This window comes from Aegilops tauschii, chromosome 7, assembly GCF_002575655.3.
Source record: "Aegilops tauschii subsp. strangulata cultivar AL8/78 chromosome 7, Aet v6.0, whole genome shotgun sequence".
NCBI classification, from domain to species: Eukaryota; Viridiplantae; Streptophyta; class Magnoliopsida; order Poales; family Poaceae; genus Aegilops; species Aegilops tauschii.
In genome coordinates this window covers 66,060,184-66,088,082 of record NC_053041.3, presented here as the reverse complement: position 1 = coordinate 66,088,082, position 27,899 = coordinate 66,060,184, and the positions used below count along the sequence as shown (strand labels likewise).

At 48.4% G+C, this 27,899-nt stretch overlaps 1 protein-coding gene across 2 annotated transcripts; it reads left to right on the top strand.

The window, feature by feature from the left end:
* The first annotated feature begins 21,167 nt into the window (after positions 1-21,167).
* Positions 21,168-27,373, top strand: LOC120967798 (uncharacterized). 2 transcript variants are annotated; one of them, XM_040394043.3, is made up of 6 exons: positions 21,168-21,758; positions 26,073-26,251; positions 26,368-26,470; positions 26,548-26,801; positions 26,892-27,185; positions 27,278-27,373. In XM_040394043.3, the coding sequence occupies exons 2-5, from the start codon at positions 26,081-26,083 to the stop codon at positions 26,925-26,927; spliced, it is 564 nt and encodes a 187-aa protein (XP_040249977.1). In that variant the 5' UTR covers positions 21,168-21,758; positions 26,073-26,080; the 3' UTR covers positions 26,928-27,185; positions 27,278-27,373. The 2 variants fall into 2 exon arrangements, with proteins under 2 accessions (XP_040249977.1, XP_045087812.1); XM_045231877.2 differs by lacking the exon at positions 21,168-21,758 and adding an exon at positions 25,304-25,994.
* Positions 27,374-27,899: the final 526 nt, after the last annotated feature.

Sequence of the window (27,899 nt, the reverse complement as noted above, 5' to 3'; positions counted from 1 at the left end):
CAAGCGCACCTCAGCGGCCCAAGGGTGGGAAACTCACAGCGTCACTTGGGCTTCTTTTTATATTAGAGATTGGCGGACTATTTAGATAGAAGTACACAATACAACAGCCTCCATGTGCCTTTTTATTTTATATAAGATGCCCGGTGGTCTATCTATTGAGATAAAATAGATGCGTGCAACTTTTTTTCTTTTTGGCTAGATACACTAGTCGTCAACCCGTGCACCTGCACGGGCTAGCAATTAAGGAACGTAAAATGAACACTAAAAATATAAATTCGTATGTATGCCTCACCAACTGGTACACCTATATTTCAGTACTCTTTGCTTAATTAGATATACGCTATATGCACATTTATGTAAATTAAACATTTATATCAGATCTTGTATTCAGATGTATGCAAGCATTTATTCATCTCTATAAAACATGTATATCAGATCTTGTATTTAGAAGTATGCGCATTTATCGCAGCATTTTATTGCTTATGTAAATAAATGCTTGACATAAAAGCTTGAGATGAATTGCTGCACCGAAAGTTGAAAAAGAATTACACATAAAGTAAGACATTTTTTTAGGTGAACATAAAGTAAGACATAGATCTCTCATGGACACAAAAATTAATAGATGCATACTGGATCTGGATATACTCTGATGCTTGTCATGTATTGCAAATATAGTACATGCAGCACCATCAACATATCATTATGTAAATCTGAGAGGAATTTTGATAATTTAAGGTCAGGGCAAAATCTTAAGGTTACAATGACACAATTGGCTTTTCCTAATCTATCAGCATAACATGTATGCTTCCATGAAATATCTTGAGGAATTTTTTTCAATAAAAGAATATTTGAAGTAGCTCTTATTAGTTGAATATGAAAGATAACTACTTAGAAATAATTCTTTGTTATCTCGAAGGATAACTCTAAGAGGAACTTCTACAAAAAACTGGAATTTCTTCTTACATACGATCTTGTTGACATGTGGCAATAGCTCTAACAGAAAAAGGGTAGTGTGAATCGAGTTACTAAAAATCAACCTTTCTAGTTATCTTCAAAAAAACTAATAGTGAAATATTGTGATCAGATGCATAAATAATCTATCAAATCAATCGTCGGCAATTTGGATACTTTTGGCCACTGAAAAAATAGCGCGTTATAGCGCCGCTGATAGAACACCATAGTGTGCTGAGAATTGTCTCGCTAAATAAATCAATGTATACAGTGTCTCGCTAATAGCATCCTATAGTGCGGTATAGCACTCTAATAGTGTACTTTAAGACTGGTGCTACTTTGTTATAGGGCACTACTTTTTTCATTGCTTTTGCCTAGGAAACTAAAGTTGTCTGCTATTATCGAGCAAGAACATTATGTGCATATAAATATTTAACCGTGCGCCTAGTTCATCTGAAGGATGTCCAGATGATTTAATCTTGCTGTTTTATTTCTCTCATGTCTAGCTCGGTAGATGTTTCTCTGAACTTTACTTCCTGTTCTGAATGTAAATGCAGTGATGTTGTGTTTTGTCAAAAAAAAGGAAAGGGAATGAATCTGAGTGTGCAGTAGTAATCTAGAATCATTTAGGATGAACAGTACACCATTTAATGAAGTATATATGAAGGATAATGTACATATAGGAATGGTTAAGCTGAAGGATTTTGCACCCAAACTGCAGTAAATATGTTCAATAGCCGTACAACTAATCAGCTCACCATAAATAGCACCATGTTTGTTAAGACCATCATAAAGTTAATTCCAGCATGATCATTTCAGATTATAACATAGGTTAACTGTTGATGATTTAGAAACAAATAGGCTAACTAAATTTTACATATAACCCTGGGCATTGTATCTTTTGTCTGCGGCATGTGCAGATACTTCTAAACCTTTAGTAGAGGGGGAAAAGCGCCATAGTCTATAGAAGGCTCAAAAGTCTTTTCAAAATCAGGTCTGGCTTTGCAACTAATTTTGTTTCAGAAATTAGGTCTATCAGACAGACTTGATACACTCGTATATATACCCAATTATTCCCAGATAATAAATTAACATAGTAAGGATAGAAACCATATGGATTAGTAGGGTTTTCTTTGCGAGGGTATATGGATTAGTAGGCTAACATATATGCTTTCAAATAGGTTCGAAATGTCCTGTGCAAAATATACCATGAACGATCTACAAAAGTAACAGTACAGCACACGTAGCATTCATGGATAGATAACATAATTAAAATCAACACTCTGGTATATCTACAAGCGTACAGAAAAAAGATCTAGAGTAGGGGCTTTATTTATGCATTATATAAACTTGACCATGGATCACACTGGATTCAGAATTACCTCTAAAGGTAATGATTAAGCACAACGATGAACAAAAGGAAGAATTAATCGTTGACTGATAAACCGCTAGCTATCTATATCATTGCTTGGGGCAACTGCCAGAAATTACTTTACCTAGTACTACACTGGACTGTGGGAGCCTCAACATTCATGATCCCGATGTCACGGTTGCACCAGAAGCTGTAGCCTTTTGCACTGGATTATCCTCCTTCTCACCATTTGGCTGCAAGATCTGGAACCACATTAGATAGATCGACTGAGGAGAAATTTCGAAGACCTTAATCGCAGCTCTGCAAGGGAGTTTTGTGGAAGTGGTCCATTGCAAATTCCTATCTAATATGTCTCGGCAATGATATACAATATTAATCTGCATGATCCATCCTTTTGTTAAGAAAAAATAGGTATTAGATGAACATATATAGGTTGTAAAGAGGATAAATTAGTGTAGTATCACATGCATACACTCCTGGCCTTCTTGCATTTGACACCTTTGAACGTCTCCCTGACACCACAACACAACAGGATGGAAGTCTCCGATGTTGATGACCCAGTGTCGATGTGTATTTACTATTTAGTGTAGCAAATCCATGTTGTATATAGACATGGTTTTTCCACTTCGAATATGGACAATGGCTGGTAGGGGAGGGTGAAGAACAAAGATGGGCACACATGCAAAATTTCCTTCCATACTTTTGCTGTCGACAAACTGTTGTCTCTTCTTGTGGTCTCAATTAGCCTGTGAAAAAGATCAAATTATCGTAAGGACATCTTATATTGCTTTCCACGTTTATAAAGTTGTATATAGATCAAACCTGCATAGCGCCATTCCTTCACATATCAGGGACGGAGCCGGTGCCCGACGCGTACAGCAGGAGCTCCTCGAGCTAGCTGGCACTCATCTTAGGCTACGCACGTAGGTGATCGGGATTCCTTATTAGGATCGGAATATCACATAAATGCATCAACCAATGGAACATGTATATACTAATATATCTGTAGGAAAAGCAACAATCAATTGTATTATAGAAAGGAATCAAAGCAAAAAGAAAAAAAAATGCAAGCAACTCAGGCCATGATGTGTTCTGCACACGTCATATGAAATTGCATATCTGGAGGATGCAAAGTAGCTGGGAAGTGAGCAGAAAGCTGATGGATCTAGAGGAGTTGAACCTGTTTTATCGGTTGATCTGATAGTGCTCGGCCACAATCAACAAACTTGAGCTGGGGTAGGAGCTTGTGACTGGATTTGGTATTACCTGACTACCTGTATACTGCAGTGATGGACCATTCAATTTGTAGAGGACACATAAGATTGAGAACGGAGATACACTCAAGTAAATTGTATAGATCTTGAAGTCTAGCAAGAGACACATCAGATTTGCATGAATCCTTATTACTCTTGGAGAAGAGGGCGGATGGGTGCCAAGCTAGATCGAGGAAGCATGAGCTTAGCAATGATAAGCTAAACTGGTGCGAGCAGCGCATGGAGATGGAGATGGCAACATGGAGTAGATCAGAGGGTTGGGGAGGCAGAAAGGAGGAGTTGAGAGGCGGCAGCTAGAAAGAGGAGATCGGAGGTGGCATGGAGGCGATCGACATGGGTTTCCCTTTTTTCCAACAAAACAAACTCAGACCTAGGATTAACGTGGATCCTTGAAAAGTGACTTTTAATACATGTAAGTTAGGTTAGGTTGGCTCTTTTTTTCCATCACAACAGGAGAGAGATGCGTACGTGAGAGATTGAGAGATTTGGATTGTGAGGAAGATATACGTGAGATATATTTTTGGAGAGATATATAAGAGATTGGGGGAGTTGGATCATGGGAGTTTTTTTTAGGACATGGGAGATTGAGATATTGGGATCGTGAGGCAGTTGGACTTGAGGGAGATATACGTGAGATTGTTTTTTTTTATACATGAGAGATTGGGAGAGTTGGATCGTGGGCGTTTATTTTCTGAGGGCATTTGTAGGGACGTGGCATCTCTTGTTTTTTTAGTCTCAGATTATATGAGTGGATCTATACCGTAATAATTCGGTCCCACCAGAGATGAACGGCTCATAAATTCTAATTAATGTGGTAATTTATTGGAAGTCGCTAATTAGTATAGATATAGATAGATAGATAGATATAGATATAGATATAGATAGATAGATAGATAGATAGATAGATATAGATATAGATATAGATATAGATATAGATAGATAGATAGATAGATATAGATAGATATAGATATAGATAGATATAGATATAGATATAGATGCGTGCACCATTAAAACATAGGTTTCTGGTTCAGATAAAATACAGGTTTCTGGTTCAGATTTACAATCGAGAGAAAGAATTGTGGGGAATTTGTAGGAAGTGCCTAATTAGTATAGGTATAGATAGATAGATAGATAGATAATAGCATGTAACAATAAAAAAATTATAGATACGTTGGAGACATATCAGCCGTGACTCTCGCGGAAGCAAAACCGTGCATCTCGCGGAAGGAAAAAGAAAAAGAAAACACGTATTTTTTTCTGTTTTCGAGAGGCACGGCTGTGCCCCTCACGAAACTAAAACCGTGCCTCTCCCGAAAGCAAAACCATGCCTCTTGCGAAAGAAAACACATTTTTTCGTTTTCAAGAGGCATGGCCGTGCCTCTCGCGAAAGCAAAACCGTTCCTCTTGCGGAATGTAAAAAACATGTTTTTTTTTCGTTTCCGAGAGGCACGGCCGTGCCTCCCGCGAAAGCAAAACCATGCCTCTCACGGAAGCAAAACCGTGCCTCGCATTTTTTCCATTTCCGAGAGAGACGACCACTAAAGCAAAACCATGCCGCTCGCGAAAGGACAATATAGGAAAACGTGTTTTTCTCGCAAAAAAATATTACAATTTTTTTATCCAAAATCTAAGAAAGGCCGGTGGAAAACCAAAAAGGAAAAAACCCAGAAAAACCGTCAAAAAAGACAAAAACGCGTGCCGAAAAATAAAATAAAAAAACAAAATCCGAAAGAAACCCCGAGAGCGCAACACATGGTGGCTGGCGTGCTCTCAGCCCAGCCCCAAGTAATTATTGTGAGGCTCCCGAAGGAGCGATCGTTAACTAGTTGCTCTCTTCTCATCCAGACGTCTTAGCCAGTCCTTTGATGCCAGCCGCCACACACGGTCACACGCACATCTTCTTCTTCCTTGCTTCCCGCACAACATCTTTCCTCTATTTCAAATCAATCTGTGTTGGATGGTTAGAAGGACAGTGGTATCCTCATTCCATCAGAGTATAAATCTTAGATTTGACATTGGTGCTTGTATTATTCTTGAATTTATTTCAGGATTCCGGCGATGTCCGTTCAGCTGGGAAGACGTTCCATCGACTGCGAGGCACCGATGGCGACTTAGTAAAATCTCAAGAAGTTATGCTGACTCGGTCTCTCGAAGATGCTCATAGGTTTAGGGTGTGTGTGCATGTGTTCATAGGGGTGACTAGATTCTTGTGTATTTGAGCGACTTTAATTGTACTAGGTTAAAAAACAACAATTTTCCTCCGTTCTTATGCTAGTTCGTCTCGACCTTATTGCACACCCCATCCCTGCCTGCTCACTCGCGTGGTGCTCGTGCCCTGGTGGAAGCAGGAGAGGGCCCTCCAGGCATGTATCGACGATGCACAGCAAGAGCTGCGATGCTCAGGCAACCATGTCCCCACCGCCGTCGTCTTGTGGGCAGCCATGGCAATCGAGGATAGCTGCAACATCGTCTAGCCTGTAATAGATGATGCATGGATTCCTTTTTTTGGGTTCAATTGAAATCGACAAACGGGGAGAAAACTTGAGATTGATTTGAGTTTGGTGAATCGGCAGTGATTTCCGATCGAACTGAACTAATTTGAACCTCGATCTGAGTCGAACGTTCTAGATCGGAGTTCGGGGCCTCTTCCAGCGAATCTGGTAGGCATAGTTGATATTTCCAGTAGTGTCTAATCTCGACTAGCTACTCTTCCAATCTTGCAGAATCGATTACAACAACACCAATGCCCAACAAGGTTCACAGTTTTGTGGTATCCCGGAGGTTTGGGCGTGGGGCGATAAAATTACTTCTTACTACCCAAATCCAGAAGAAAGACCATGTTGGGGAACGTAGTAATTTCAAAAAAATTCCTACGCACACGCAAGATCATGGTGATGCATAGCAATGAGAGGGGAGAGTGTTGTCCACGTACCCTCGTAGACCGAAAGCGGAAGCGTTAGCACAACGCGGTTGATGTAGTCGTACGTCTTCCCGATCCGACTGACCAAATACCGAACGCACGGCACCTTCGAGTTCAGCACACGTTCAGCCCGATGACGTCCCTCGAACTCCGATCCAGCCGAGTGTTGAGGGAGAGTTTCGTCAGCACAACGGCGCGGTGACGATGATGATGTTCTACCGACGCAGGGCTTCGCCTAAGCACCGCTACAGTATTGTCGAGGTGGACTATGGTGGAGGGGGGCACCACACACAGCTAAAAGATCAAATCAATTGTTGTGTCTTTGGGGTGCCCCCCTGCCCCCGTATATAAAGGAGGAGGGGGGGAGGTGCGGTCGGCTAGGACGAGGCGCGCCAGGAGGAGTCCTACTCCTACCGGGAGTAGGACTCCCTCCCTTCTTTGTTGGATTAGGAGAAGGGGGGAAAGAGGAGGGAGAGAGGAAGGAAAAGGGGGGGGGGGCGCCCCCTTCTCCTTGTCCTATTCGGACTAGAGGGGGAGGGGCGCGCGGCCCTGCCCTAGCCGCCTCTCCTCTTCTCCACTAAGGCCCACTATGGCCCATTAAGCCCCCGGGGGGTTCCGGTAACCCCTCGGTACTCCGGTAAAATCCCGATTTCACCCGGAACACTTCCGATATCCAAATATAGGCTTCCAATATATCAATCTTCATGTATCGACCATTTCGAGACTCCTCGTCATGTCCGTGATCACATCCGGGACTCCGAACAACCTTCGGTACATCAAAACTCATAAACTCATAATATAACCGTCATCGAAACTTTAAGCGTGCGGACCCTATGGGTTCGAGAACTATGTAGACATGGCCGAGACATGTCTCCGGTCAATAACCAATAGCAGAACCTGGATGCTCATATTGTCTCCCACATATTCTACGAAGATCTTTATCGGTGCTTGAGGTGCTCTCCGGTGGGTGCAACGAGTAGCACGCAGGCACCGGCGCCTTGCAGCGAGAAAGCCCCATCAAAGTACATGATCCAGTCGCTGTCTGCTTCCTTGCCGGGGAGGGCGGTCTCCTGGATTTCTTCGTCGGGCGTTGAGGTCCATTCTGCAATGAACTCCGCCAAGACTCTGCTCTGGATTGTCGAGGTACTTTCAAACTTCAAACCAAAACTTGACAGCTCCAAGGCCTATTCCACAATTCTTCCGGTTGCATCTGGGTTATGCAAGATCCGTTGCAATGGGAGGCGGGTGACGACTGTGATCTCGTGGGCTTGGAAGTAATGATGAGCTTCCTCGAGGCCATAAGGAGGCCGAAGATCAATTTTTGGACATCGGAGTACCTCGACCTAGCCCCTTGCAAGAGGGAGCTGACAAAGTAAACCGGGTGCTGCATCATCTTCTTCTTCTGCACCGCCTCACCTGACTGCGCAGGCACTGCCTTGGTGGCGTCTTCGTCGTCTTCGCCGGGGTACTTCCTTCCCTCTTCAGCCCGGGCGCATCTATCGGCCAGAACGTAGAGCTCGGCCACATCCTTAACCTTGGTCATCGCCGGCTCTTCGCACATCTTGCGGTTGCGCACGTTCTGATGGAACGCGCTGATCACAGCGGCGGGATGAACGTCGGGGATGTTGTAATGCACCCGGCTGAATCTCTGAATGTACTTGCGCAGGGGTTCCCCTTCCTTCTGGGGAATGATATGCAGATCACTGGCCTGTCCATGAGCTTGGTGGCCTCCTGTGAAGGCGCCAACGAACTCATGGCACAGATCCGACTAAGAAGAAATGGAATACGCCGGCAAGTGCATCAACCCAGACATAACATTGGGCTTCAGTGCCAGCAGGAAATAATTGGCAAGCACCTTGTCGTCACGAGCTCCGGCCGCCTGCATCGCGATGGTGTAGATGCTGAGGAACTCGGACGGATGGGTCTTGCCAGTGTACTTCTCGCCAACGTCGGGCTTGAACGTGCGGTGGGACGGCCACTGGAACTGCCGCAGCTCATGGGTAAAGGCCGGGCAGCCCACCTCGTAAGGTAGGCCGCCGGAGCCCCCCGGTGCTGGGTGGTCCATAGCGGGTCCCGCCCGCTTGTCCGACTGGTGGCGTGTATCACGCCGGCGCTCAATAGTGGTCCGAGCATCTACGTTAGCTCGTTCTCGAAGAACTTGGCGCTAGTCGCGGTGGGTCCGCGGGTCGGACGACGCTATAGAGATATTATCACAAGCGTCGTCCCGACGGGCAGACGCCTACGGCAGCCGGTGAGGAGGAGGAGAGTGCACCGTGGCCGCAGCTCCCCCGGTCCTCCCAGCGCCAGCATGTGGTGGCTCGGTGGAACGCCGACCCGAGGGCCCTGCTGGTCGCGGATCGTCTTTGTTGGCGACGGCGACGAGGCTCTGGATGGTGGCCCTCCACTCGTCGAGCTTCTCTGCAGCAGGAGGGAAGTAGAGGAGCAGCTGCGCGCGTGCCAAAGCTTCTGCGGGCATGGGCGGCAGCGACGGCTGCATGGATCGCGGCGCGCTTCGACTTCTAACCGCGTTAGAAGGAGCTCCGTCACGACCCAGCGGCTGCGTGCCATTTTCGCCAGTACCTCGGCGGGCATGCTGAACTTCTTCATCCCGCGAACGACGCACATGGCTCTTCCCACGGCGGTGCCCAGGGTCACCGGAGTGGTGACGCTGCTCGCCGTGCACACCATGGGAAGAGCGCGCAGTGGTCGCCGGCGTGGGCGTCTTGGAGGTTGCTGCGCCGCCTGCGGGTGGCAGAACGAAACTCCTGGAGGGCCCCGCCGCCTGCGGGGGCCCCAGTCCCATCTTAAAACTTGGTGATGTGCGGCCCGTCGCCTGGCGCGTGAATGGCGCCGCTCGCCAGGCTCTGACTGCCAGGGCGATGCTGGTGCTCGCGGACCGCGGCTCGGGTTCTGTCTGCGACCGGGCCACTGCTCGCCCGTAGTGGTACGGGCCTTTCGGCCCCCGATGAGCCGATCGCCGTGGCCGTCTTCTTCTTGGGAGTCATGGCGATGAAGAAACGCTAGGCTAGCTACTAGACCAGATTCTCACAATTGCGCCCCCTACCTGGCGCGCCAAAGATGTCGGTGTGGAACGACACCTATGGGATCACAAGAATCCCTACTACGGTTGCCGGGGCGCAGGGTTGCGAGAAGAGTAGGATTAGTAATCAGCACAAGGATCGTTTACCCAGGTTCGGGCCGCGAAGATGCGTAAAACCCTAGTCCTGCTTTGGTGGGTGTATTTTAGAGAGTTCTTGAGCTCTCAAACTAGCTATGGTGGGATGCGTGGTTCCAAAGAGCCGAATCCTTCTCAAGTATGCCATGGGCCTCCTTTTATAGTCGAAAGGGGCTGCCACAATGGCATACAAGAGGTGGAAAGGCATACAGTATTGCGAGCTTATCGCTCGTATTACAGGTCAAGTCGCATTTAATGCGCTGCTGAGGTGTCCCCTAGCTTTATCGGGGACGGGGGCGAGGCCCGTCCCGTCCGTCGCCGCTCCTCCTTGCTTTGACACGCGCCCCGGCCAGTGACGCGTGCGGCGCCATGTAGGCAGGCAGGCAGCTGAAGTGGCGTGGTGGCAAGGCCTCTACGAAGATCTGCATGCCGCCACACAGGCGCTTGCTAAGTTGGCCTGGAAGCTGCATGTTGCCACGCAGGTGCCTGCCCAGCTGGTTGGGCTGGCAGCTGCATGCGAACGGCGGTGGAAACTTGGTTGGTGCGCGCCTGGCAGTGGCCCTGCTGGCGCCCTAGGCGAGGGCCTTGCCGGGTGGCCCGGCAAGGGACTTGCCGTGGCGCACTGTCGTCCCCGGCAAGGATCTTGCCGGGGGTCTTGTGGTTCCCCTCGGCAAGGATCTTGCCGAGGATCGCCGCCTTCTAATCCTCATCTGATCTTGAATATTCCTTGTCTTCAAAAAGATCTGTATGCCACCACAGGGGTGCCTCCCGAGCCCTGGCCCAACGTGCCTGATGGTGTTGGGGACGTGGGCTCAAGGGTGGCTGGCCCTGTTGGTGTTTGACGGGCCGCCCCGGCAAGTGGCTTGCCGGGGCCGCCGAGGCTCCCCCGGCAAGGGTCTCGCCGGGAGAACCTGCTTCGTTCCTCTGCTCTTTATAGTCTTGGTCTTGGCGTTGCTCTGGCTGCCTCGGGCTTCGGTTTTACCTCGGTTCACCTCCCCTGGTCTGCTTGGTGTGGCCGTGGGCGCGGCTTCGACTGCCCGTGCACAGGTAAAGGGGTACAAAGGTGCGCCCCTTCTTTTGTACACCGACAATGGGCTCCTTAGCAGCCAGAGCCGCCAGGACATGCGGCGTGGTCAGCATCTTTTTGAGCTGGAGGAAGTCCTTGTCCGCCTTGTCATTCCACTCGAAGCAAGTGGTATTGTTCATTAGTTGGTTCAGGGGAAGAGCCTTCTCGCCCAGCCGACTGATGAAGCGGCTGATGGATGCTAAGAACCCGGTGAACTTCTGGACGTCTCGCAGTCGGGTGGGTCTCTCCATCCGCTCAATAGCCTTGATCTTCACAGGGTTGCACTCGATGCCGCATTCAGAAACAAGGAAACCAAGGAGCTGGCTGGCTGGGACTCCGAAGACACGCTTCTTAGGGTTGAGCTTGATATGAAAAGGCATGTTATCAAAGGTCTCCTTGAGATCCTCCAGAAGGGTGCCACACTTCTCCGTCTTCACCACAATATCGTCTACATTGAAGTGGGCATTTCTGCCGAGTTGCTTAAGGAGGCACTTCTGCATGCAACGCTGAAAGGTGGCGCCGGCATTCCTCAAGCCGAACGTCATGGTAAGGTAGGAGGAGGCTCCGAATGGTGTGATGAAGGCGGTCTTCAGCCGATCGGCTGGGTTCAGCTTGATCTGGTCGTAGCCGGAGTAGGCATCAAGGAAACACAACAGCTCACATCTGGCTGTGGAGTCGATCATGGTTGGTCTAAAAGGCTCGTACTAGAGGCGGGTGACGATCTATCATCATGGTTGCTTAGGCTTAGTCGATTCTTCTCTTTTCTTCTGACAGGCGGCGTAGGGGTTGCTTGACTGGCTTTGCATCCAACCTGACATGTAGTTTGTGCTCGACGAAAACCGTCGGAACACCCGGCATGTCTTTGGGAGACCATGCAAAGATGTCCCGATTCTCACGGAGGAAATCGACGAGCTCGCTTTCCTATTTGCTATCGAGGTTAGTCCCCACGATAGCGTGCCTCTCCGGGTGCTCTGGATCCAGGGCGATCTTCTTGGTTTCTTTGGCCAGCTAGAAGGAGCCCTGAGTCTCCGACTCCTTGGGGTCTAGTGACAGGTCCGGCTGCTTGTTGGCCATGGCCACCACCCCATCAAGGAGGCGCTTCTCTTCGGCAATGACAAGGGACTCGGCCAGCCGACTGCTGGCAGTGGCACATGCGACCGACTTCTTGTAGTTGCCGGCAATGGTGATGATGCCCTTTGGACCCGGCATCTTCATCTTGAGGTAGGCATAATGAGGCACCGCCATGAACTTGGCGAGAGCTGGCCGGCCCAGGAGCGTGTGGTAGGGGCTTTCCAGGTCAACCACCTCGAACCAGATTGGCTCACGGCGGAAGTGATCTTTGTCTCCGAACAGGACATCTATTTTGATCTTGCCGATTGGAGAGCAGGATAGGCCGGGTACGATGCCGTGGAAGATAGTCCGACTGGGCTGCAGTTGTCTCTCTTTGATGCCCAACTTCTCCATGGTATCGCAGTAGAGGATGTTGATACTGCTACCGACGTCTATTAGAATCCCGGAGAAACGGAGGCCCACCTCTCAGTTGCAAAGGTTGATTCCAGGACCATAGCATAGGAACCCGGAGAAGGCATCACCTCCGGGTGGTCAGCGCGGCTCCAGGTGATGGGCTTCTCGGACCAATGCATGAGCTGGGGGACCTCTGAAGCAACAACATAAACCTCTCGATGCTGCTGTCGCTGACTGTGCTTGTCATCGGCCACACTTGTGAAGACGACGTAGGCTCCGTGCTCTTCAGCGAACTCATCTTGAATTGCGTCGACAGGGCGGGCAGCCGGCTGCTGAGGAGGCGGAGCCGGCGGGCCAGCAGACGGAGGAGGCAGGCCTTCGCCCTTGGCAATGCGGGTGAGCCAGTGACACTTCCGAGTGGTGTGGTTGGATGGCTTGGCGCCGCTGTGGAACTTGTAGGGAGCATCAAGGGTCTGCTCGAAGGAGAAGGCGGGCAACCAAGCAGGCTTGCCGCCTTTCTGACGCTTGGGGCCTGGCTGCCCCTCAGGCTACTGATCTGCGACTATTGCGACCTGCCGGCTGGTGGAGGCCGGCTGTTGGGCCTTGCGCTTGTTATCATTCGGCTGCTGGCGCCGGTTGGAGTCACCAGCCGGCTTTCGAGGAGCCGGCGGGGCCACCTTCCCAGACGCGTCTACTTGCAGTTCTGACTTCATGGAGTAGTCGGCCGTGGCGTACTTGTCTGCTATGATCAGCAGATCATCGAGCGTAGTTGTCTTGTCGCAGAGGAGCCTGTGCTTAAGCAGGGTGCCTTCTCTGCACTCGGCTATGAAGTACTCTATGGCTTGCACCTCGTGCACCCCTTCGCAGGAGTTGCGCAGTTCAGCCCACAGCGTCAAGTAGTCACGGGTGGACTCAGTCGGACCTTGGACGCACAACGAGAGCTGGCGGGGCTTGGGCGGCCGCTTGTAGGTGCTGGTGAAGTTGCAGATGAAAACCTCAGTGAAATCCAGCCAGCTGTTGATGCTGTAAGGCTTGAGGCTGTTCAGCCATGTCCGGGCCGTGCCCTGGAGCATGAGCGGAACGTACTTCACGGCAACACGCTTGTTGCCGTTTGCTATGTTGACGGCGGTGGAGTAATCGACCAACCAATCTTCTGGCTTCATAGATCTGTTGTACTTGGGTGTGTCTCATGGGAGCGAGAACCCTCTGGGAAAGAGCTCGTCGCGAATGCTAGGGCCGAAGAAACGCGGGCCGATTGCATCTTCTTCTTCTTCTACCGCCAGGGACCGAGCCAGGCGGTCGATCCGGTGGCGGGCATCATTCTCTCTGACTCCTTCACGGTGGCCCAGCCGGCCGCTGAGAGTCGGATGCTCAACAGGCGGCAGGGAGGCACGCCTCTCCCTGTGAGGAGGAGGAGGCGGGCGACGGTCCCGCCATTCCACTGCTCATGGGCGGCCGTCTTGGTCGCGCTTGATGGTGATGCGGGTGTGCCGACTGCGGCTAGGAGTCGGCTCTTGATCTCGCCGGCCATGAGCGCCACCTGTTGGGGACCGGGAGGTCGCCCCTTGCTCACGGCGGGGGGCGGGGGATGATTCTCGGCTTGCACGCCGGGTTCCAGCACACGGCGGCGAGCCTCTTGCTGCGCGGCTGCCACGTCGAGGAGCTGTTGGACATGTGTCGTCATGCAGCATTGCTCGTCGCCTTCCAGGTGCTCTAGCTCGTCTGCCTACGCCTGCTCGGCGCGTAGGTTCTCCAACGGGGTGGCGTAGACTGGGCGTTCGGCTCCCAGCATGCTGGCGATGGCCGCGCCGCGCCATCGAACCGTGCCCATCCAGCTAGGCTCGCCACCAGCCGGCGTGCCGCACACGGCTCGGTTGATCTCACGCTGGTAAGCTTCAGTGAGGCGCCTCATGGCCGCAACTTGTTGGAGTTTTCGAGGAGCGAGACGCGGATTGACTCCAGCGCCGTGCCATTAGCGTCTTCCGCCACGGGCGCGGATAGGCCCCGCATTGCCGCCTGTAGTGCGTCCTGGCCGGCCCCATCAGAGGCTCCGTCGTGCCTGATAACCAGCACCTCTGTGATGGTGCTGGCATTGCTGTCCGCAAGAGGGAGCGGGTCGTCGATGATCACCACATGGTCGGCGAAGTCATCAATGGGTGCCGCGTCGGCATCGATGATCATGTCGACGGGCGTGTCGGTGGAGCCAACGGACTCCAAATCGGAGGCAGGCTCGTTTGCGATGTGGAGCTTGTCGAGGAGGTTGACGAGGCAGCTCTCTGAGCCGGCCGCACCAACCTCGGGCGTGGGCTCGTCAGATAGGCAGATCCTGCCGATGAGATCGGCGAGGCAGCTCGCAGCGCAAGCGGCTTCCACGCCATGCAGCGCGTCGACGCAAATGCCATGCGGCGTGCCGGGCTGGCTACGCTCGCCAGGAAGGAAGAGGGTTCCTGTCCAGAACGTGTTTCCTGACGACGGTGCACCTAGCCCCATGGTGGGCGCCAAATGTCGGGGATATCTAGCGACATATGCCAAGGGATGGCTTATCATGGAGGGGGTCAAAAGTACATCGCCGGGCTCTAGAAGAGGGAGTGGGCGAGACCGCATAGGCCTGTGAATCTTACCCAGGTTCGGGGCTCTCCATGGAGATAACACCCCTAGTCCTGCTCTGCGGGGTCTCCGCATGATAACTATGGTGAATAGAGTAGCTACAAGATTTCTCCTTGAGCTGTTCGTCTAGAGGAGGAAGAAGGACAAGGCTAGCTCTACTCCTCTTTCTATATGTGTGTGTGGGATGGCCAAGGTTCTGAACCCCTTGCATGGGGAGACCTGGGGGGTTTATATAGGCCTACCCCCCAGGGGTACAATGGTAACCCAGCCGGGTGTACGACCCGGCCGTCAGTGACTCTGGGCGCGGGCTTCTCCGCCGGCTCCTGGGGCCCGCCGCTTGGTGGGTCCCGCCGACTACCATGATCTCGGCTGACAGGTAGGGCCCGCCGCCTGCGGGCCGTACTGGCCGCTTTATACTGTAGCCTTGCCCTTGATGACGGAGGCTTTGTCGGGGGGAGCGTGGCTACAGTCCTGCCGCCTAGCAGGCGTTCACTGTAGCCACACCCCGTCTTATCTGGTTAATGGCGCACAGACTCTGAGTGAGAGGACGGCCGCCTGCTAGGAGTCGGTCTGCCCTCATTGCCGTCTGCTGGGGCCTCGCCGGCTTCTGGTGGCTCGCGGACATGTAGGGCCCGCCGCCTACCGTACCGACCGCCCGTCGTGGGGGCAAGGCTCCTCTGACGTAGATGATGTCATGGGCTGTGTGGCTACAGTACCGCGCCGGGCGAGGGGTGTCCGCTTGGTACACCCGGACTGTGGGCATGCTCTACCCAGGATTCGGGGGTGGCAGGTCGTACTACAGCCACGTCCTGTCCCGTCGTGGTAATGGGGTGAAAACTTTGAGGAGGCGTAGGGCCGCCTGCTAGCTGCCGGCCCATTTTGGGGCCGCCTGCTGGAAGCATGCCGTCTCCTAGCAGTTGGCCCAGGGTCACAGTCACCCCAAGGAGTTGGCCTCTCGCCAGGAAGGTGTGAGGCGCGCAGCTGGCCCCGATGTCTTGAAATACTATGGGGGGCCGATGAGGCTACCCGTGGTCATTTACTCCGATAGTGACCGAATGTTGTTCGGAGTCCCGGATGTGATCACGGACATGACGAGGAACTTCGGAATGGTCCGGAGATAAAGACTGATATATGGGATAATAGTGTTTGGTCTCCGGAAGGGTTCCGGATGTTTCTCGAAATATTTGGGTACGAGAAAACTTTATTTGGCCAAAAGGGAAAGCCCACAAGGTTTTTGGAAAGCGCAAAAGGAAGTTTTGCGGAGTGCAGGGCCAGACGCCAGGGTCCCTGGCGTCTGGGTCCAGACGCCGGGAACCCTAGCGTCTTGCCCTGGAGTCCGAGAAGGACTCTTGCCTTTCGGGTGAAACTGACTTTGTGGAGGCTTTTACTCCAAGTTTCGACCCCAAGGCTCAACATGTAAATAGAGGGGCAGGGCTAGCTCCCAAGACACATCAAGAATCACCAAGTCGTGTGCCGGAAACCCCGTCCCCTCTAGTTTATCCTCCGTCATAGTTTCTGTTGTGCTTGGCGAAGCCCTGCGGAGATTGTTCTTCACCAACACCATCACCACTCCGTCGTGCTGCCGGAACTCATCTACTACTTCGCCCATCTTGCTGGATCAAGAAGGTGAGGACGTCATCGAGCTGAACGTGTGCTGAACGCGGAGGTGCCATACGTTCGGTATTTGATCGGGACGGATCGTGAAGGTGTACGACTACATCAACCGCGTTGATAAACGCTTCCGCTTTGCGATCTTCAAGGGTATGAAGATGCTCTCCCCCTCTCGTTGCTATGCATCTCCAAGATAGATCTTGCGTGATCGTAGGAACTTTCTTGAAATTGCATGCTACGTTCCCCAATAGATCTGCTTGGCCATAGTCCGATGCGATGGGCGGGAGGTGCGCGATGATTTGGATAAAAAATCCTGCACAGCTTTGTCTTGTGCTTGTGAAGACGGCGCCCGTGGGCGTCATTCCCCTCCTTGGAGGCGTCGCGATGGTGTGAAGGCATCTTCCCCCTCACTAGGATTGTCTCCGGGTGAAAGCCTTGGTTTTTTTGGCGGATGAAAGCCATGCACTACAAAAAAGGACACATCTGTGACATTTTGGGTCGAACGAAAAAAATTATGTCATACTTATGACACTTCTATGACGATAATTGTGACAAAACCCGGTATCATCATAGATGTGGTGAGCTCCTAGTTCTATGACAAAAAATCATGATAGAAAATGGGCTTTTCGTCCTGGGCGGGCCGGAGACGCAGCTGCATGACATTCTTTGGGCCGTCCATGATGGAAAAAACCGTGGTAGAAGCGAGGGCAAGGAAAATATCGGGGGAGTTCCCGGTTACGGTGGGTGGTCGGGGGCTGAGCGATGCGTGTTTCGCTCATACGTTCGCGCGTGTGTGCGTGGTGTTGGGTTCTAATTGAACCCGAGCGAGGCGTTGGGCTCTAACTGAACCCGAGCGATTGCACTGCAGGCTACGCATTACTGAACCCGAGCGATCGATCGATCGCTTGCTGTTAACTGAACCCGAGTGATTCCTTTGCTACTGCTGCTAACTGAAGCCGATCGATGCTGCCTCTAGATGAACAGTGAGCGTTGTTGGGGGGGGGGTTGGATGAACAGTTCCTGGTGGGGGGTTGGATGAACAAGACCACGTGGTAGTAGAGGCCGTTGCCGCTGGATGAACAGGACCCGATCTATCGAGCCGGTGGATGAACAGGACCCCGTGGAGGGGTGGATGAACATGACCTCGTGGAGGGCTGGATGAACAGGACGACCCCATGGAGGGCTGGTTGAACAGTAGCCAGTGGAGGGCTGGATGAACAGTAGCCCGTGGAGGGGTGGTTGAACAGGGCCCCGTGGAGAGGGCTAGTTGAACAATAGCCGGTGGAGGAGCGTGCTGACGATGATGATGTCCCTCGAACTCCGATCCAGCCTAGTGTTGAGGGAGAGTTTTGTCAGCACGACGGCGTGGTGACGATGATGATATTCTACCGACGCAGGGCTTCGCTTAAGCACCGCTACAGTATTATCGCTGTGGACTATGGTCGAGGGGGGCACCGCACACGGCTAAAAGATCAGATCAATTGTTGTGTCTTTGGGGTGCCCCCTGCCCCCGTATATAAAGGAGCAAGGGGGGAGGTTCGGCCGGCCAGGAGGAGGCTCGCCAGGAGGAGTCCAACTCCCATCGGGAGTAGGACTCCCTCCCTTCCTTGTTGGATTAGGAGAAGGGGGAAAGAGGAGGGAGAGAGGAAGGAAAGGGGGGGCGCGGCCCCCCTCTCCTTGTCCTATTCGGACTAGAGGGGGAGGGGCATGCGGCCCTACCCTAGCCGCCTCTCCTCTTCTCCACTAAGGCCCACTATGGCCAATAAGCCCCTGGGGGGTTCTGGTAACCCCTCGGTACTCCGGTAAAATCCCGATTTCACCCGGAACATTTCCGATATCCAAATATAGGCTTCCAATATATCAATCTTCATGTCTCGACCATTTCGAGACTCCTCGTCATGTTCGTGATCACATCCGGGACTCCGAAAAACCTTCGGTACATCAAAACTCATAAACTCATAATATAACCGTCATCGAAACTTTAAGCGTGCGGACCCTACGGGTTCGAGAACTATGTAGACATGACCGAGACACGTCTCCGGTCAATAACCAATAGCGGAACCTGGATGCTCATATTGGCTCCCACGTATTCTACGAAGATCTTTATCGGTCAGACCGCATAACAACATACGTTGTTCCCTTTGTAATCAGTATGTTACTTGCCCGAGATTCGATCGTCGGTATCTCAATACCTAGTTCAATCTCGTTACCGGCAAGTCTCTTTACTCGTTCCATAATACATCATCCTGCAACTAACTCATTAGTTGCAATGCTTGCAAGGCCTAAGTGATGTGCATTACCGAGTGGGCCCAGAGATACCTCTCTGACGATCGGAGTGACAAATCCTAATCTCGAAATACGCCAACCCAACAAGTACCTTCGGAGACACCTGTAGAGCACCTTTATAATCACCCAGTTACGTTGTGATGTTTGGTAGCACACAAAGTGTTCCTCCGGTAAACGGGAGTTGCATAATCTCATAGTCATAGGAACATGTATAAGTCATGAAGAAAGCAATAGCAACATACTGAACAATCGAGTGCTAAGCTAACGGAATGGGTCAAGTCAATCACATCATTCTCCTAATGATGTGATCCCGTTAATCAAATAACAACTCATGTCAATGGCTAGGAAACATAACCATCTTTGATCAATGAGCTAGTCAAGTAGAGGCATACTAGTGACACTCTGTTTGTCCATGTATTGACACAAGTATTATGTTTCCGGTTAATACAATTCTAGCATGAATAATAAACATTTATCATGATATAAGGAAATAAATAATAACTTTATTATTGCCTCTAGGGCATATTTCCTTCAGTCTCCCACTTGCACTAGAGTCAATAATCTGGATTACACAGTAATGATTCTAACACCCATGGAGTCTTGGTGCTGATCATGTTCTGCTCGTGGAAGAGGCTTAGTCTACGGGTCTGCAACATTCAGATCCGTATGTATCTTGCAAATTTCTATGTCTCTCACCTGGACTAGATCCCGGATGGAATTGAAGCGTCTCTTTATGTGCTTGGTTCTCTTGTGAAATCTGGATTCCTTCGCCAAGGCAATTGCACCAGTATTGTCACAAAAGATTTTCATTGGACCCGATGCACTAGGTATGACACCTAGATCGGATATGAACTCCTTCATCCAGACTCCTTCATTTGCTGCTTCCGAAGCAGCTATGTACTCCGCTTCACACGTAGATCCCCCCACGATGGTTTGTCTAGAACTGCACCAACTGACATGTCCACCGTTCAATGTAAACACGTATCCGGTTTGCGATTTAGAATCGTCCGGATCAGTGTCAAAGCTTGCATCAACGTAACCATTTACAATGAGCTCTTTGTCACCTCCATAAACGAGAAACATATCCTTAGTCCTTTTCAGGTATTTCAGGATGTTCTCGACCGCTGTCCAGTGATCCACTCCTGGATTACTTTGGTACCTCCCTGCTAGACTTATAGCAAGGCACACATCAGGTCTGGTACACATCATTGCATACATGATAGAGCCTATGGCTGAAGCATAGGGAACATCTTTCATCTTCTCTCTATCTTCTGCAGTGGTCGGGCATTGAGTCTTACTCAACTTCACACCTTGTAACACAGGCAAGAACCCTTTCTTTGCTTGATCCATTTTGAACTTCTTCAAAACTTTGTCAAGGTATGTGCTTTGTGAATGTCCAATTAAGCGTCTTGATCTATCTCTATAGATCTTGATGCCCAATATATAAGCAGCTTCACCGAGGTCTTTCATGGAAAAACTCTTATTCAAGTATCCCTTTATGCTATCCAGAAATTCTATATCATTTCCAATCAGCAATATGTCATCCACATATAATATCAGAAATGCTACAGAGCTCACACTCACTTTCTTGTAAATACAGACTTCTCCAAAAGTCTGTACAAAACCAAATGCTTTGATCACACTATCAAAGCGTTTATTCCAACTCCGAGAGGCTTGCACCAGTCCATAAATGGATCGCTGGAGCTTGCACACTTTGTTAGCTCCCTTTGGATCGACAAAACCTTCCGGTTGCATCATATACAACTCTTCTTCCAGAAATCCATTCAGGAATGCAGTTTTTACATCCATTTGCCAAATTTCATAATCATAAAATGCGGCAATTGCTAACATGATTCGGACATACTTAAGCATCGCTACGGGTGAGAAGGTCTCATCATAGTCAATCCCTTGAACTTGTCGAAAACCTTTCGCAACAAGTCGAGTTTTATAGACAGTAACATTACCGTCAGCGTCAGTCTTCTTCTTGAAGATCCATTTATTCTCAATGGCTTGCCGATCATCGGGCAAGTCAACCAAAGCTCACACTTTGTTCTCATACATGGATCCCATCTTAGATTTCATGGCCTCAAGCCACACTACACCACAACACTTGTTTCGGGGCAGTTAACTGCCGGGAGAAGTATCTAAACCAAGGGCAAATGTACTGCCGGGGCATCTGTAACTGCTGGTAGAACTAGCTCACGGCGGTGCAACTGCCGCCAGAACTTGAGGAAGAAAGGCAAAAAAACTGCCGGTACACTTGGGGGCGCCCTGTCTGCCTGGAGAAGCCTACTACGGCCCATTATCTCCCGGGGTTCGCTTTTGGCGCGAGAGTAAAATACAGTTTGGGCCTAAGCGCGCGCAAGTGAGGAAAAGCGCGCGAGAGACAAAAAAAGCCCAAAAGAACTACTACCTTGTGCCCTACCTCCAGACCGCAGCCACCCCAAATCCCTCGTGCCCTACCTGACCGCAGCCGCCGCCCCCAAATCTGGCTGGCGCCCCCAAATCCCATCGGCGCCAGCGTCCCCCACCACCGCAGCCCCGCCGCCGCCGGCGTCCCCCACCATCGCAGCTCCGTCGCCGTCCCGAGCCACCCCCCGCCGCACCCAGCCACCCCGACTCCTCTCCCAGCCACCCCAGCACCGCTGGCCGCCCTAAATCCTAGTACTGCCGGCGGCGGCCCCCACCACCACAGCCCCGCCGCCTCTTCCAGCCACCCCACCGCCGCCGACCGTCGTCCACCCGGACGGAGTCAGTCTTTGGCCCCAACAACCGCACAGCAGCGCCACGGCACGCCCACGGACCGAGGAGTCGAGCATCGAGCGGGACCGCTTCCTCTACGTCCTCTCCGATCCTCCAAGCAGCAGGCGTCCCTCTTCTCCGGCGAGCAGCTCACTGCCACGTCAACATCCTCTCCGTCCCCCCAAGTAGCAGAGCGTCCCTCTTCTCCGGCGAGCAGTTCTGCCACCTCAACATCAACATCCTCTCTGTGGACAGGGCTGCCTCCTGAACATCCTCTGTCTGAGCATTTGGTGAGATTTCTTTGCTGCTTGGGTTTGGTTTAAATTGTGTACCTGCAAATGAGATTCAATTCTGACTTGTACAATTGTTACCATTTCAATCTGTGAACTTGGCAGATGATTCAATGCTAACTTGCAAAAATGTTAGATGGCTTAGTTTAATCTGTGTACTAGGCACTCAATTATAGTTTTTACAACACTTCTTTTTGTGTTTAGTTGATGCCTCAAAGTTGTAGCATGTGGACAGAACAAGTGCTCTGTTTTTATCATATAGATGCCTGTTTTTATATAGATGCAAAGTTGTAGCATGTGGACAGAACAAGTGCTCTGTTTTTATCATATGGATGCCTCCTCAACCCTTGTTTCTACAACACTTCTTTGTTTATGTTTCACGAAATCAAATTTGTGTATTCCTTAAAAAAACCAGATTTGTGGACATAACAAGTGCTTTGTTTTTATCACATAGATAATAATATTCTTACTACTATTTTAGTTTTTGCAGTTCCTGAAATGACATCTTTCAATTGAATATTTATTCTATTATGCCAGATTGCATTCTTGGTCCATATTGTATTTGTCCTTGCTTGTATTAGATATGAATGGCATGCATTTTGTCACTAGATTTCCCCCATTAATAGAAGTATACTTTATTTCGTATGTTAGGTAAATATAGTGAATTTTGTCAAGAATGGACAAGAGTTGGATGGATAAAGCTAGAAACACACAAGCATATATTGACTGGGTAGTGAAATTCATAGAGTTTGCTTTTACTCATTCAGCAAGAGGGAATGCTATATTATGTCCTTGTAGAAAATGCTTGAACTGTTGTTGGTTTGAAGCTAGTGATGTGTATGAACACTTATTATATCATGGGTTTATTAGTGGGTACAAAAGATGGATATATCATGGGGAGGCATCATCATCTATTGCATCTTATAGTGACCATGATCCGGTCCAACCTGATGATGTTCAAGAGGAGAATGACCTAGATAATTATGATGAGATGTTCGAAATGATTCAAGATATGGCACACCTAATTGGGGATTTGAGTGATAGTGGCGGCGGGGATGATCCAATTCACGAGGATGTAGAGCCTGGGAGCATTGACCCTCTTCTAGAAAAGAAAAAGAAGCATGAGGCAGATGCTTTTCGACAATTCATAGCCGATGATAACGAGGAGCTTTATCCAGGATGCACAACCTTTTCAAAACTACGTTTCGTTGTTAGGTTACTACATACCAAATCTCTTGGAGGTTGGAGCGATAAAAGCTTTGACATGATGCTAGAGTTGCTAAAAGAGGCCTTCCCAAGAGCAAAGCTACCCAAAAAAATTTATGAAGCTAAGAAAATGATAAAATGTCTTGAGCTGGGTTATATTAAAATTCATGCATGTGAGAATGATTGCATTCTGTTTTGGAAGGAGCATGCAGATAAAGATATTTGTCCTACATGCAAAACTTCCCGGTGGAAATCTGAAAAGAACAGCCTTGATGGAAAATGTGTACACAAGGTCCCAAGGAAGGTTCTTCGTTATTTTCCAATAAATAAGAGGCTACAACGCCTGTCGTGTCCCCGAAGAGTGCAACAGATTGCAAATGGCATGATGAAGAACGCACAAGAGATGGACTAATAAGGCATATAGCAGATGCACCTGCTTGGAAGGACTTTGATGCCAAATATCCTAAGTTTGCCGAAGATAGTCGCAACATTAGGCTGCTTATATGTGCTGATGGTTTTAATCCATTTAGGACAATGAATTTATCATATAGTGTTTGGCCTGTTGTAGCAATTCCGTTGAATCTTCCTCCTTGGTTGTGCATGAAGCAACAAAATTTCATCCTATCTCTGCTAATTCCTGGTCCAAAGTCACCTGGGAGAGATATAGATGTGTTCCTTGAACCTCTTATTGATGATTTGAACTCGGTATTTGAGGAGGGTGTTAGAACCTATGATGCCTCGACCGGTAAACCCTTCAATCTCCATGCTGCTGTATTATCAACTACATCTGACCTCCCAGGCTTATGCACTCTATCTGGTATTGTAACCACGGGTGAATTTGGTTGTCCATTGTGCGGCTCAGAGACTTGCTCTCTTCGGCTGAAGGAAGGCAAGAAATTTTGCTATATGAATCATAGAAGGTTTCTTGATCCAAACCATGAATACAGATTTGATGAGGACTCCTTTGATGGTGGTGTGGAGTTAGGGGCAGCACCTGTACCACTTACCGGAGAGGAAGTTTTGGCCCTCACTGAAAATATGAAGACTGTTTTTGGAAAGAACCCTTCCGGGAAAACAACCACCTAGAAGCGCAAGGTTGGCGAACCACCAATAGTTCGGAAAAGAAAATCCATATGGTTTAGGTTGCGATACTGGAAAGACTTGCTGCAGCCTCATAATCTTGATGCAATGCATATTGAAAAGAATGTATGTGAAAACATAATTAACACACTTTTAGGCATGGATAAGAAATCAAAAGATAATTATGCTTCTCGTAAATATCTAGAGCATCTAGGAATAAGGAAAGCTCTCCAACCTGTCCCAGTTGGTGAAGAATTTGATTTGCCTACTGCACCCTATGCAATGGTCAATGAAAATAAGAAATTGTTTTGCCAAGTTTTGAAGGGAGGTAGGTTCCCTGATGGTTGCGCATCTGATATACACCGCAATGTCCTTGTCAAGCAGAAGAAGATCACTGGGTTGAAGAGCCACGACAATCATATTCTTTTGCAGCAATTGCTTCCGCTACCTGTTCGGAACACACTGCCAAAGGAAGTCGCCATTGCATTGGTTCGTGTCAGCAGATTCTTCAAGCAAATATATTCTCCTGTCATTTCCATAAGTGATATGGAGAAGCTAGAGGGAGAAATAGCTGAGACCTTGTGCATTCTTGAGACCATATTTCTGCCATCATTTTTTGATCTTATGGTTCACTTGATGGTTCATCTTCCAACCCAAGTGAGGCTATGGGGCCCACTAAAGTACAGCAACATGTATCCGGTAGAAAGGTCATCCCTAAACCTATTTTCTGGGTATCAGATGGTTTCTTTCCCATCTCCAAAATAATCTGATGTATGTTATGTATATACTATATAGGTATAATATGAAGCTAAAGGGGTTTGTTCGTACCAAGAGCCATCTTGAGGGGTCAATTGCAGAGGGCTATGTGTTTGATGAGTCCCTTACATACTGTTCCCGTTGTTTACAAGGATGTGAGACTAGATTTAATAGAAAATGCAGAACTGATGTCCCTGAGCCCAATGTATCTACTATGCCATTCTTTACCAACAAGGGTCGATTTTTGGCTGGAAAGCATGTAGTGACCTTGGATCACAAGTCATGGCTGCAAGCACATCGATATGTTTTATTTAATTATGATAACATAGATCCATACTTGAGGTATGTTATTCGAAGAAATGTTATCATTTGAGCCTATGAACGATATTTGTCATAGTGCTGAACTTTTGTACTTAACTCCTGCAGCAAGTATGATGCCTATTTGTCTTCAATTGGCCATGGGACTAAGTTAGAGATTATTCGCACTCGCCATGTGAAATTCCATGAGTGGTTTAAATCCCATGTGGCACAACTAATTGCGAATGGTGAAGATATTTCTGAAGAGATTCGAACTTTAGCTAATGGGCCCTTCTCAGCTGCAAGGAAATGTAATAGCTATACCATAGATGGGTACAATTTCCACACGAAGTCCTATGATGAGGGTAGACCTACCCAAAGCAGTGGGGTTGCTCTTGTCTCTCAAATTCTGTCCCCCTCATGTGAAGATAGTGAAAATCATATGGTCACAAATAAAATATATTATGGTGTGATAACCGAAATTCTTGAGTTAAATTATAACAACAAAGGAAGTATTGTGCTTTTCAAATGTGATTGGGTTGACAACCGTGCACAAGACAAGTGGGTTCAAGTTGATTATTTGGGTGTCACGCGTGTGAACTTCAAGCATTTACTCAAGTCTGATGAACCTTTCATTTTGGCATCTCAAGCAACTCAAGTGTACTATGTGCAAGATGATCTTGATAAAGATTGGTGTTTTGTTAGAAGTTTTCCACATCCACGAGACCTTTATGATATGTTTGAAGCGGAAGATGGTGCTTATGACCAGCATGATGCACCTAGAGTACCAATCCCTGATCTAGATGCCAATGTAGATCTCAGTGTTGATGTTAGAAATATACCATGTAGTAGGACAGATATAGATGGAACACTCATTCGTGCAATTCAGCAACCAAAGTGTGTGTCTTTTCCTTACATTTTTCAGTTATATGCTTACCTACTTGACATCTAATGTGCCATTAATTTTCTCTTCAGGAAAAAGAATGGAAAAAGGAAGAGACGAGGACAATGTTCAAGAACGAGAGGAAGAGAGGCTAGCAAGAATTAGAGCAAGAAACTGCGAGGAATTTGAACAATTTGGTCGCTTTAGATTTTCAAATATAAATGAAGAAAATGGAGGCCCAGCTAGTCAGCGACAAACTAAAAGGAAGAAGGTGATATATCATGCTTTTGTTTGGTTGCTGCATCTATTACTTCAGTTTTGAGGAACTTTGATTCATGCTTTGAGTTCATGACAACTTTATACATCATCCTGTTTGTTTATTTGTAGAGCACTGCAGAAAAGCCTATTGTTGAAGTAACTCGAGTCCTTAGGTCCCAAACGACTAGAGATGTTGAAGAGATGCCTTGTGACAACATCCAAGAGGATGAAGGTGCGTTGCTCTAATATTTGTGCATATAGTCTGTTAGTTAAATGTATGATAGCCTAGTAACAACTGTCCATGTTTAGACCATGAGTTGGGTCAAGAAACAAAAGGGAAGAAGGGCAAAAAGCGCACTAGAATGCATAATGTGTATGATAGATTGGGGACAGTGCCACCAATTCGTGTACAATACAATGAAGATGGACAACCAGTTGGGGACAATGCCTCGGAGTTTTCCAACTTCATCTCCACACTTGTGAAATGTAAAATATCTCTTAGGCACACTGATTGGAGAAAGGTTGAAGTTGAGCAAAAAATTCAATTATGGACAACCTTAAAGGTATAATATAATGTGCCCATTTATCTAATACATCGCCCTTACATTGTATAATTACACATGCTTGATACATTTACACATGCTTGAAAACAGATGTATTATGTTGTGGATGACAAACTTAAGGATTAGGTCATGGGAAGCGCTGCCAAGAAATGGAGGGATTTCAAATCATAGTTGAAGACTTTGTATTTGGATGACAAGACTGATGAGGAACTCCAAGTTGTCCCTGATAATAGAGTTAGCCCAACAGATTGGGAAGAACTTGTTGCCTTTTGGAAAAGTGAAAGAGGGAAGAAACGTAGCCAGCAAGGGAAACAAAACCGAAAGGAGATGAAATTATTGCATACATTAGGCAGTAAAAGTCATGCTCGTGTTTCTCATGAAATGGTACATATAAGTCTTACTTGCACAAATTTTTTTGCCATCATTTCTAGATTATTCTGATCTAACTACTTGAAAATAAATGGCAACATATGAAGAATGGATATCCCCCTCATAGACATGAAGTGTTTATGGAAACACACAAGTGCAAGAAGACCGGTGCCCCTTCAAGTGTTGCTGCAACAAATATGTTTGTAAGTATTTGAAGTAGTTTTAGCAACCTATTTGCTTTGAAGTTATTAGTTGAAGCAACACTACATTATCACTGTGTTAATGAATCATATGTTATGTCTTGTAGAAAAAGATAGAAAATATGGAGAATGAGCATCCAGAACTTTTGGAAAAAACCATCTAGCAAGGTGACCTCTTCTCACATGTAACTACAAAGGAGAGGAATGGGTATGTCAGGTGTAAAGGTCTCGGACCAAGTACTGCAGGTTTGGGCATGCCAGGAACTAGAAAGCTGAAATCAACGAAGCTTCAAATGGCCGAGGAAGAAGCAAAAGAAGCTCGACAAGAAAATGCGCTTCTACATGAGCGTGTAGATCAACTCGAGAATGATTTCCAATCAGTAGTTACAAGTCTTAAGGATGAATTTCTTCAAATGAAGAGATTGTTGTTACAATCAAATGCTAGACAAAATGTTGAGTTCACTCCACGGTATGGCTCGCCCCAGAGGGTAGATGCAGATGCATATGGACATGAAGGTGCATATGGACA

Excerpts from the sequence above, each read along its gene's own strand:
- LOC120967798 (XM_045231877.2), top strand. The coding sequence starts at position 25,961 with ATGGAACACTCATTCGTGCAATTCAGCAACCAAA. Across the intron at positions 26,471-26,547 it reads CAACATCCAAGAGGATGAAG|ACCATGAGTTGGGTCAAGAA; the intron begins GTGCGTTGCTCT and ends GTCCATGTTTAG. Across the intron at positions 26,802-26,891 it reads AATTATGGACAACCTTAAAG|ATGTATTATGTTGTGGATGA; the intron begins GTATAATATAAT and ends GCTTGAAAACAG.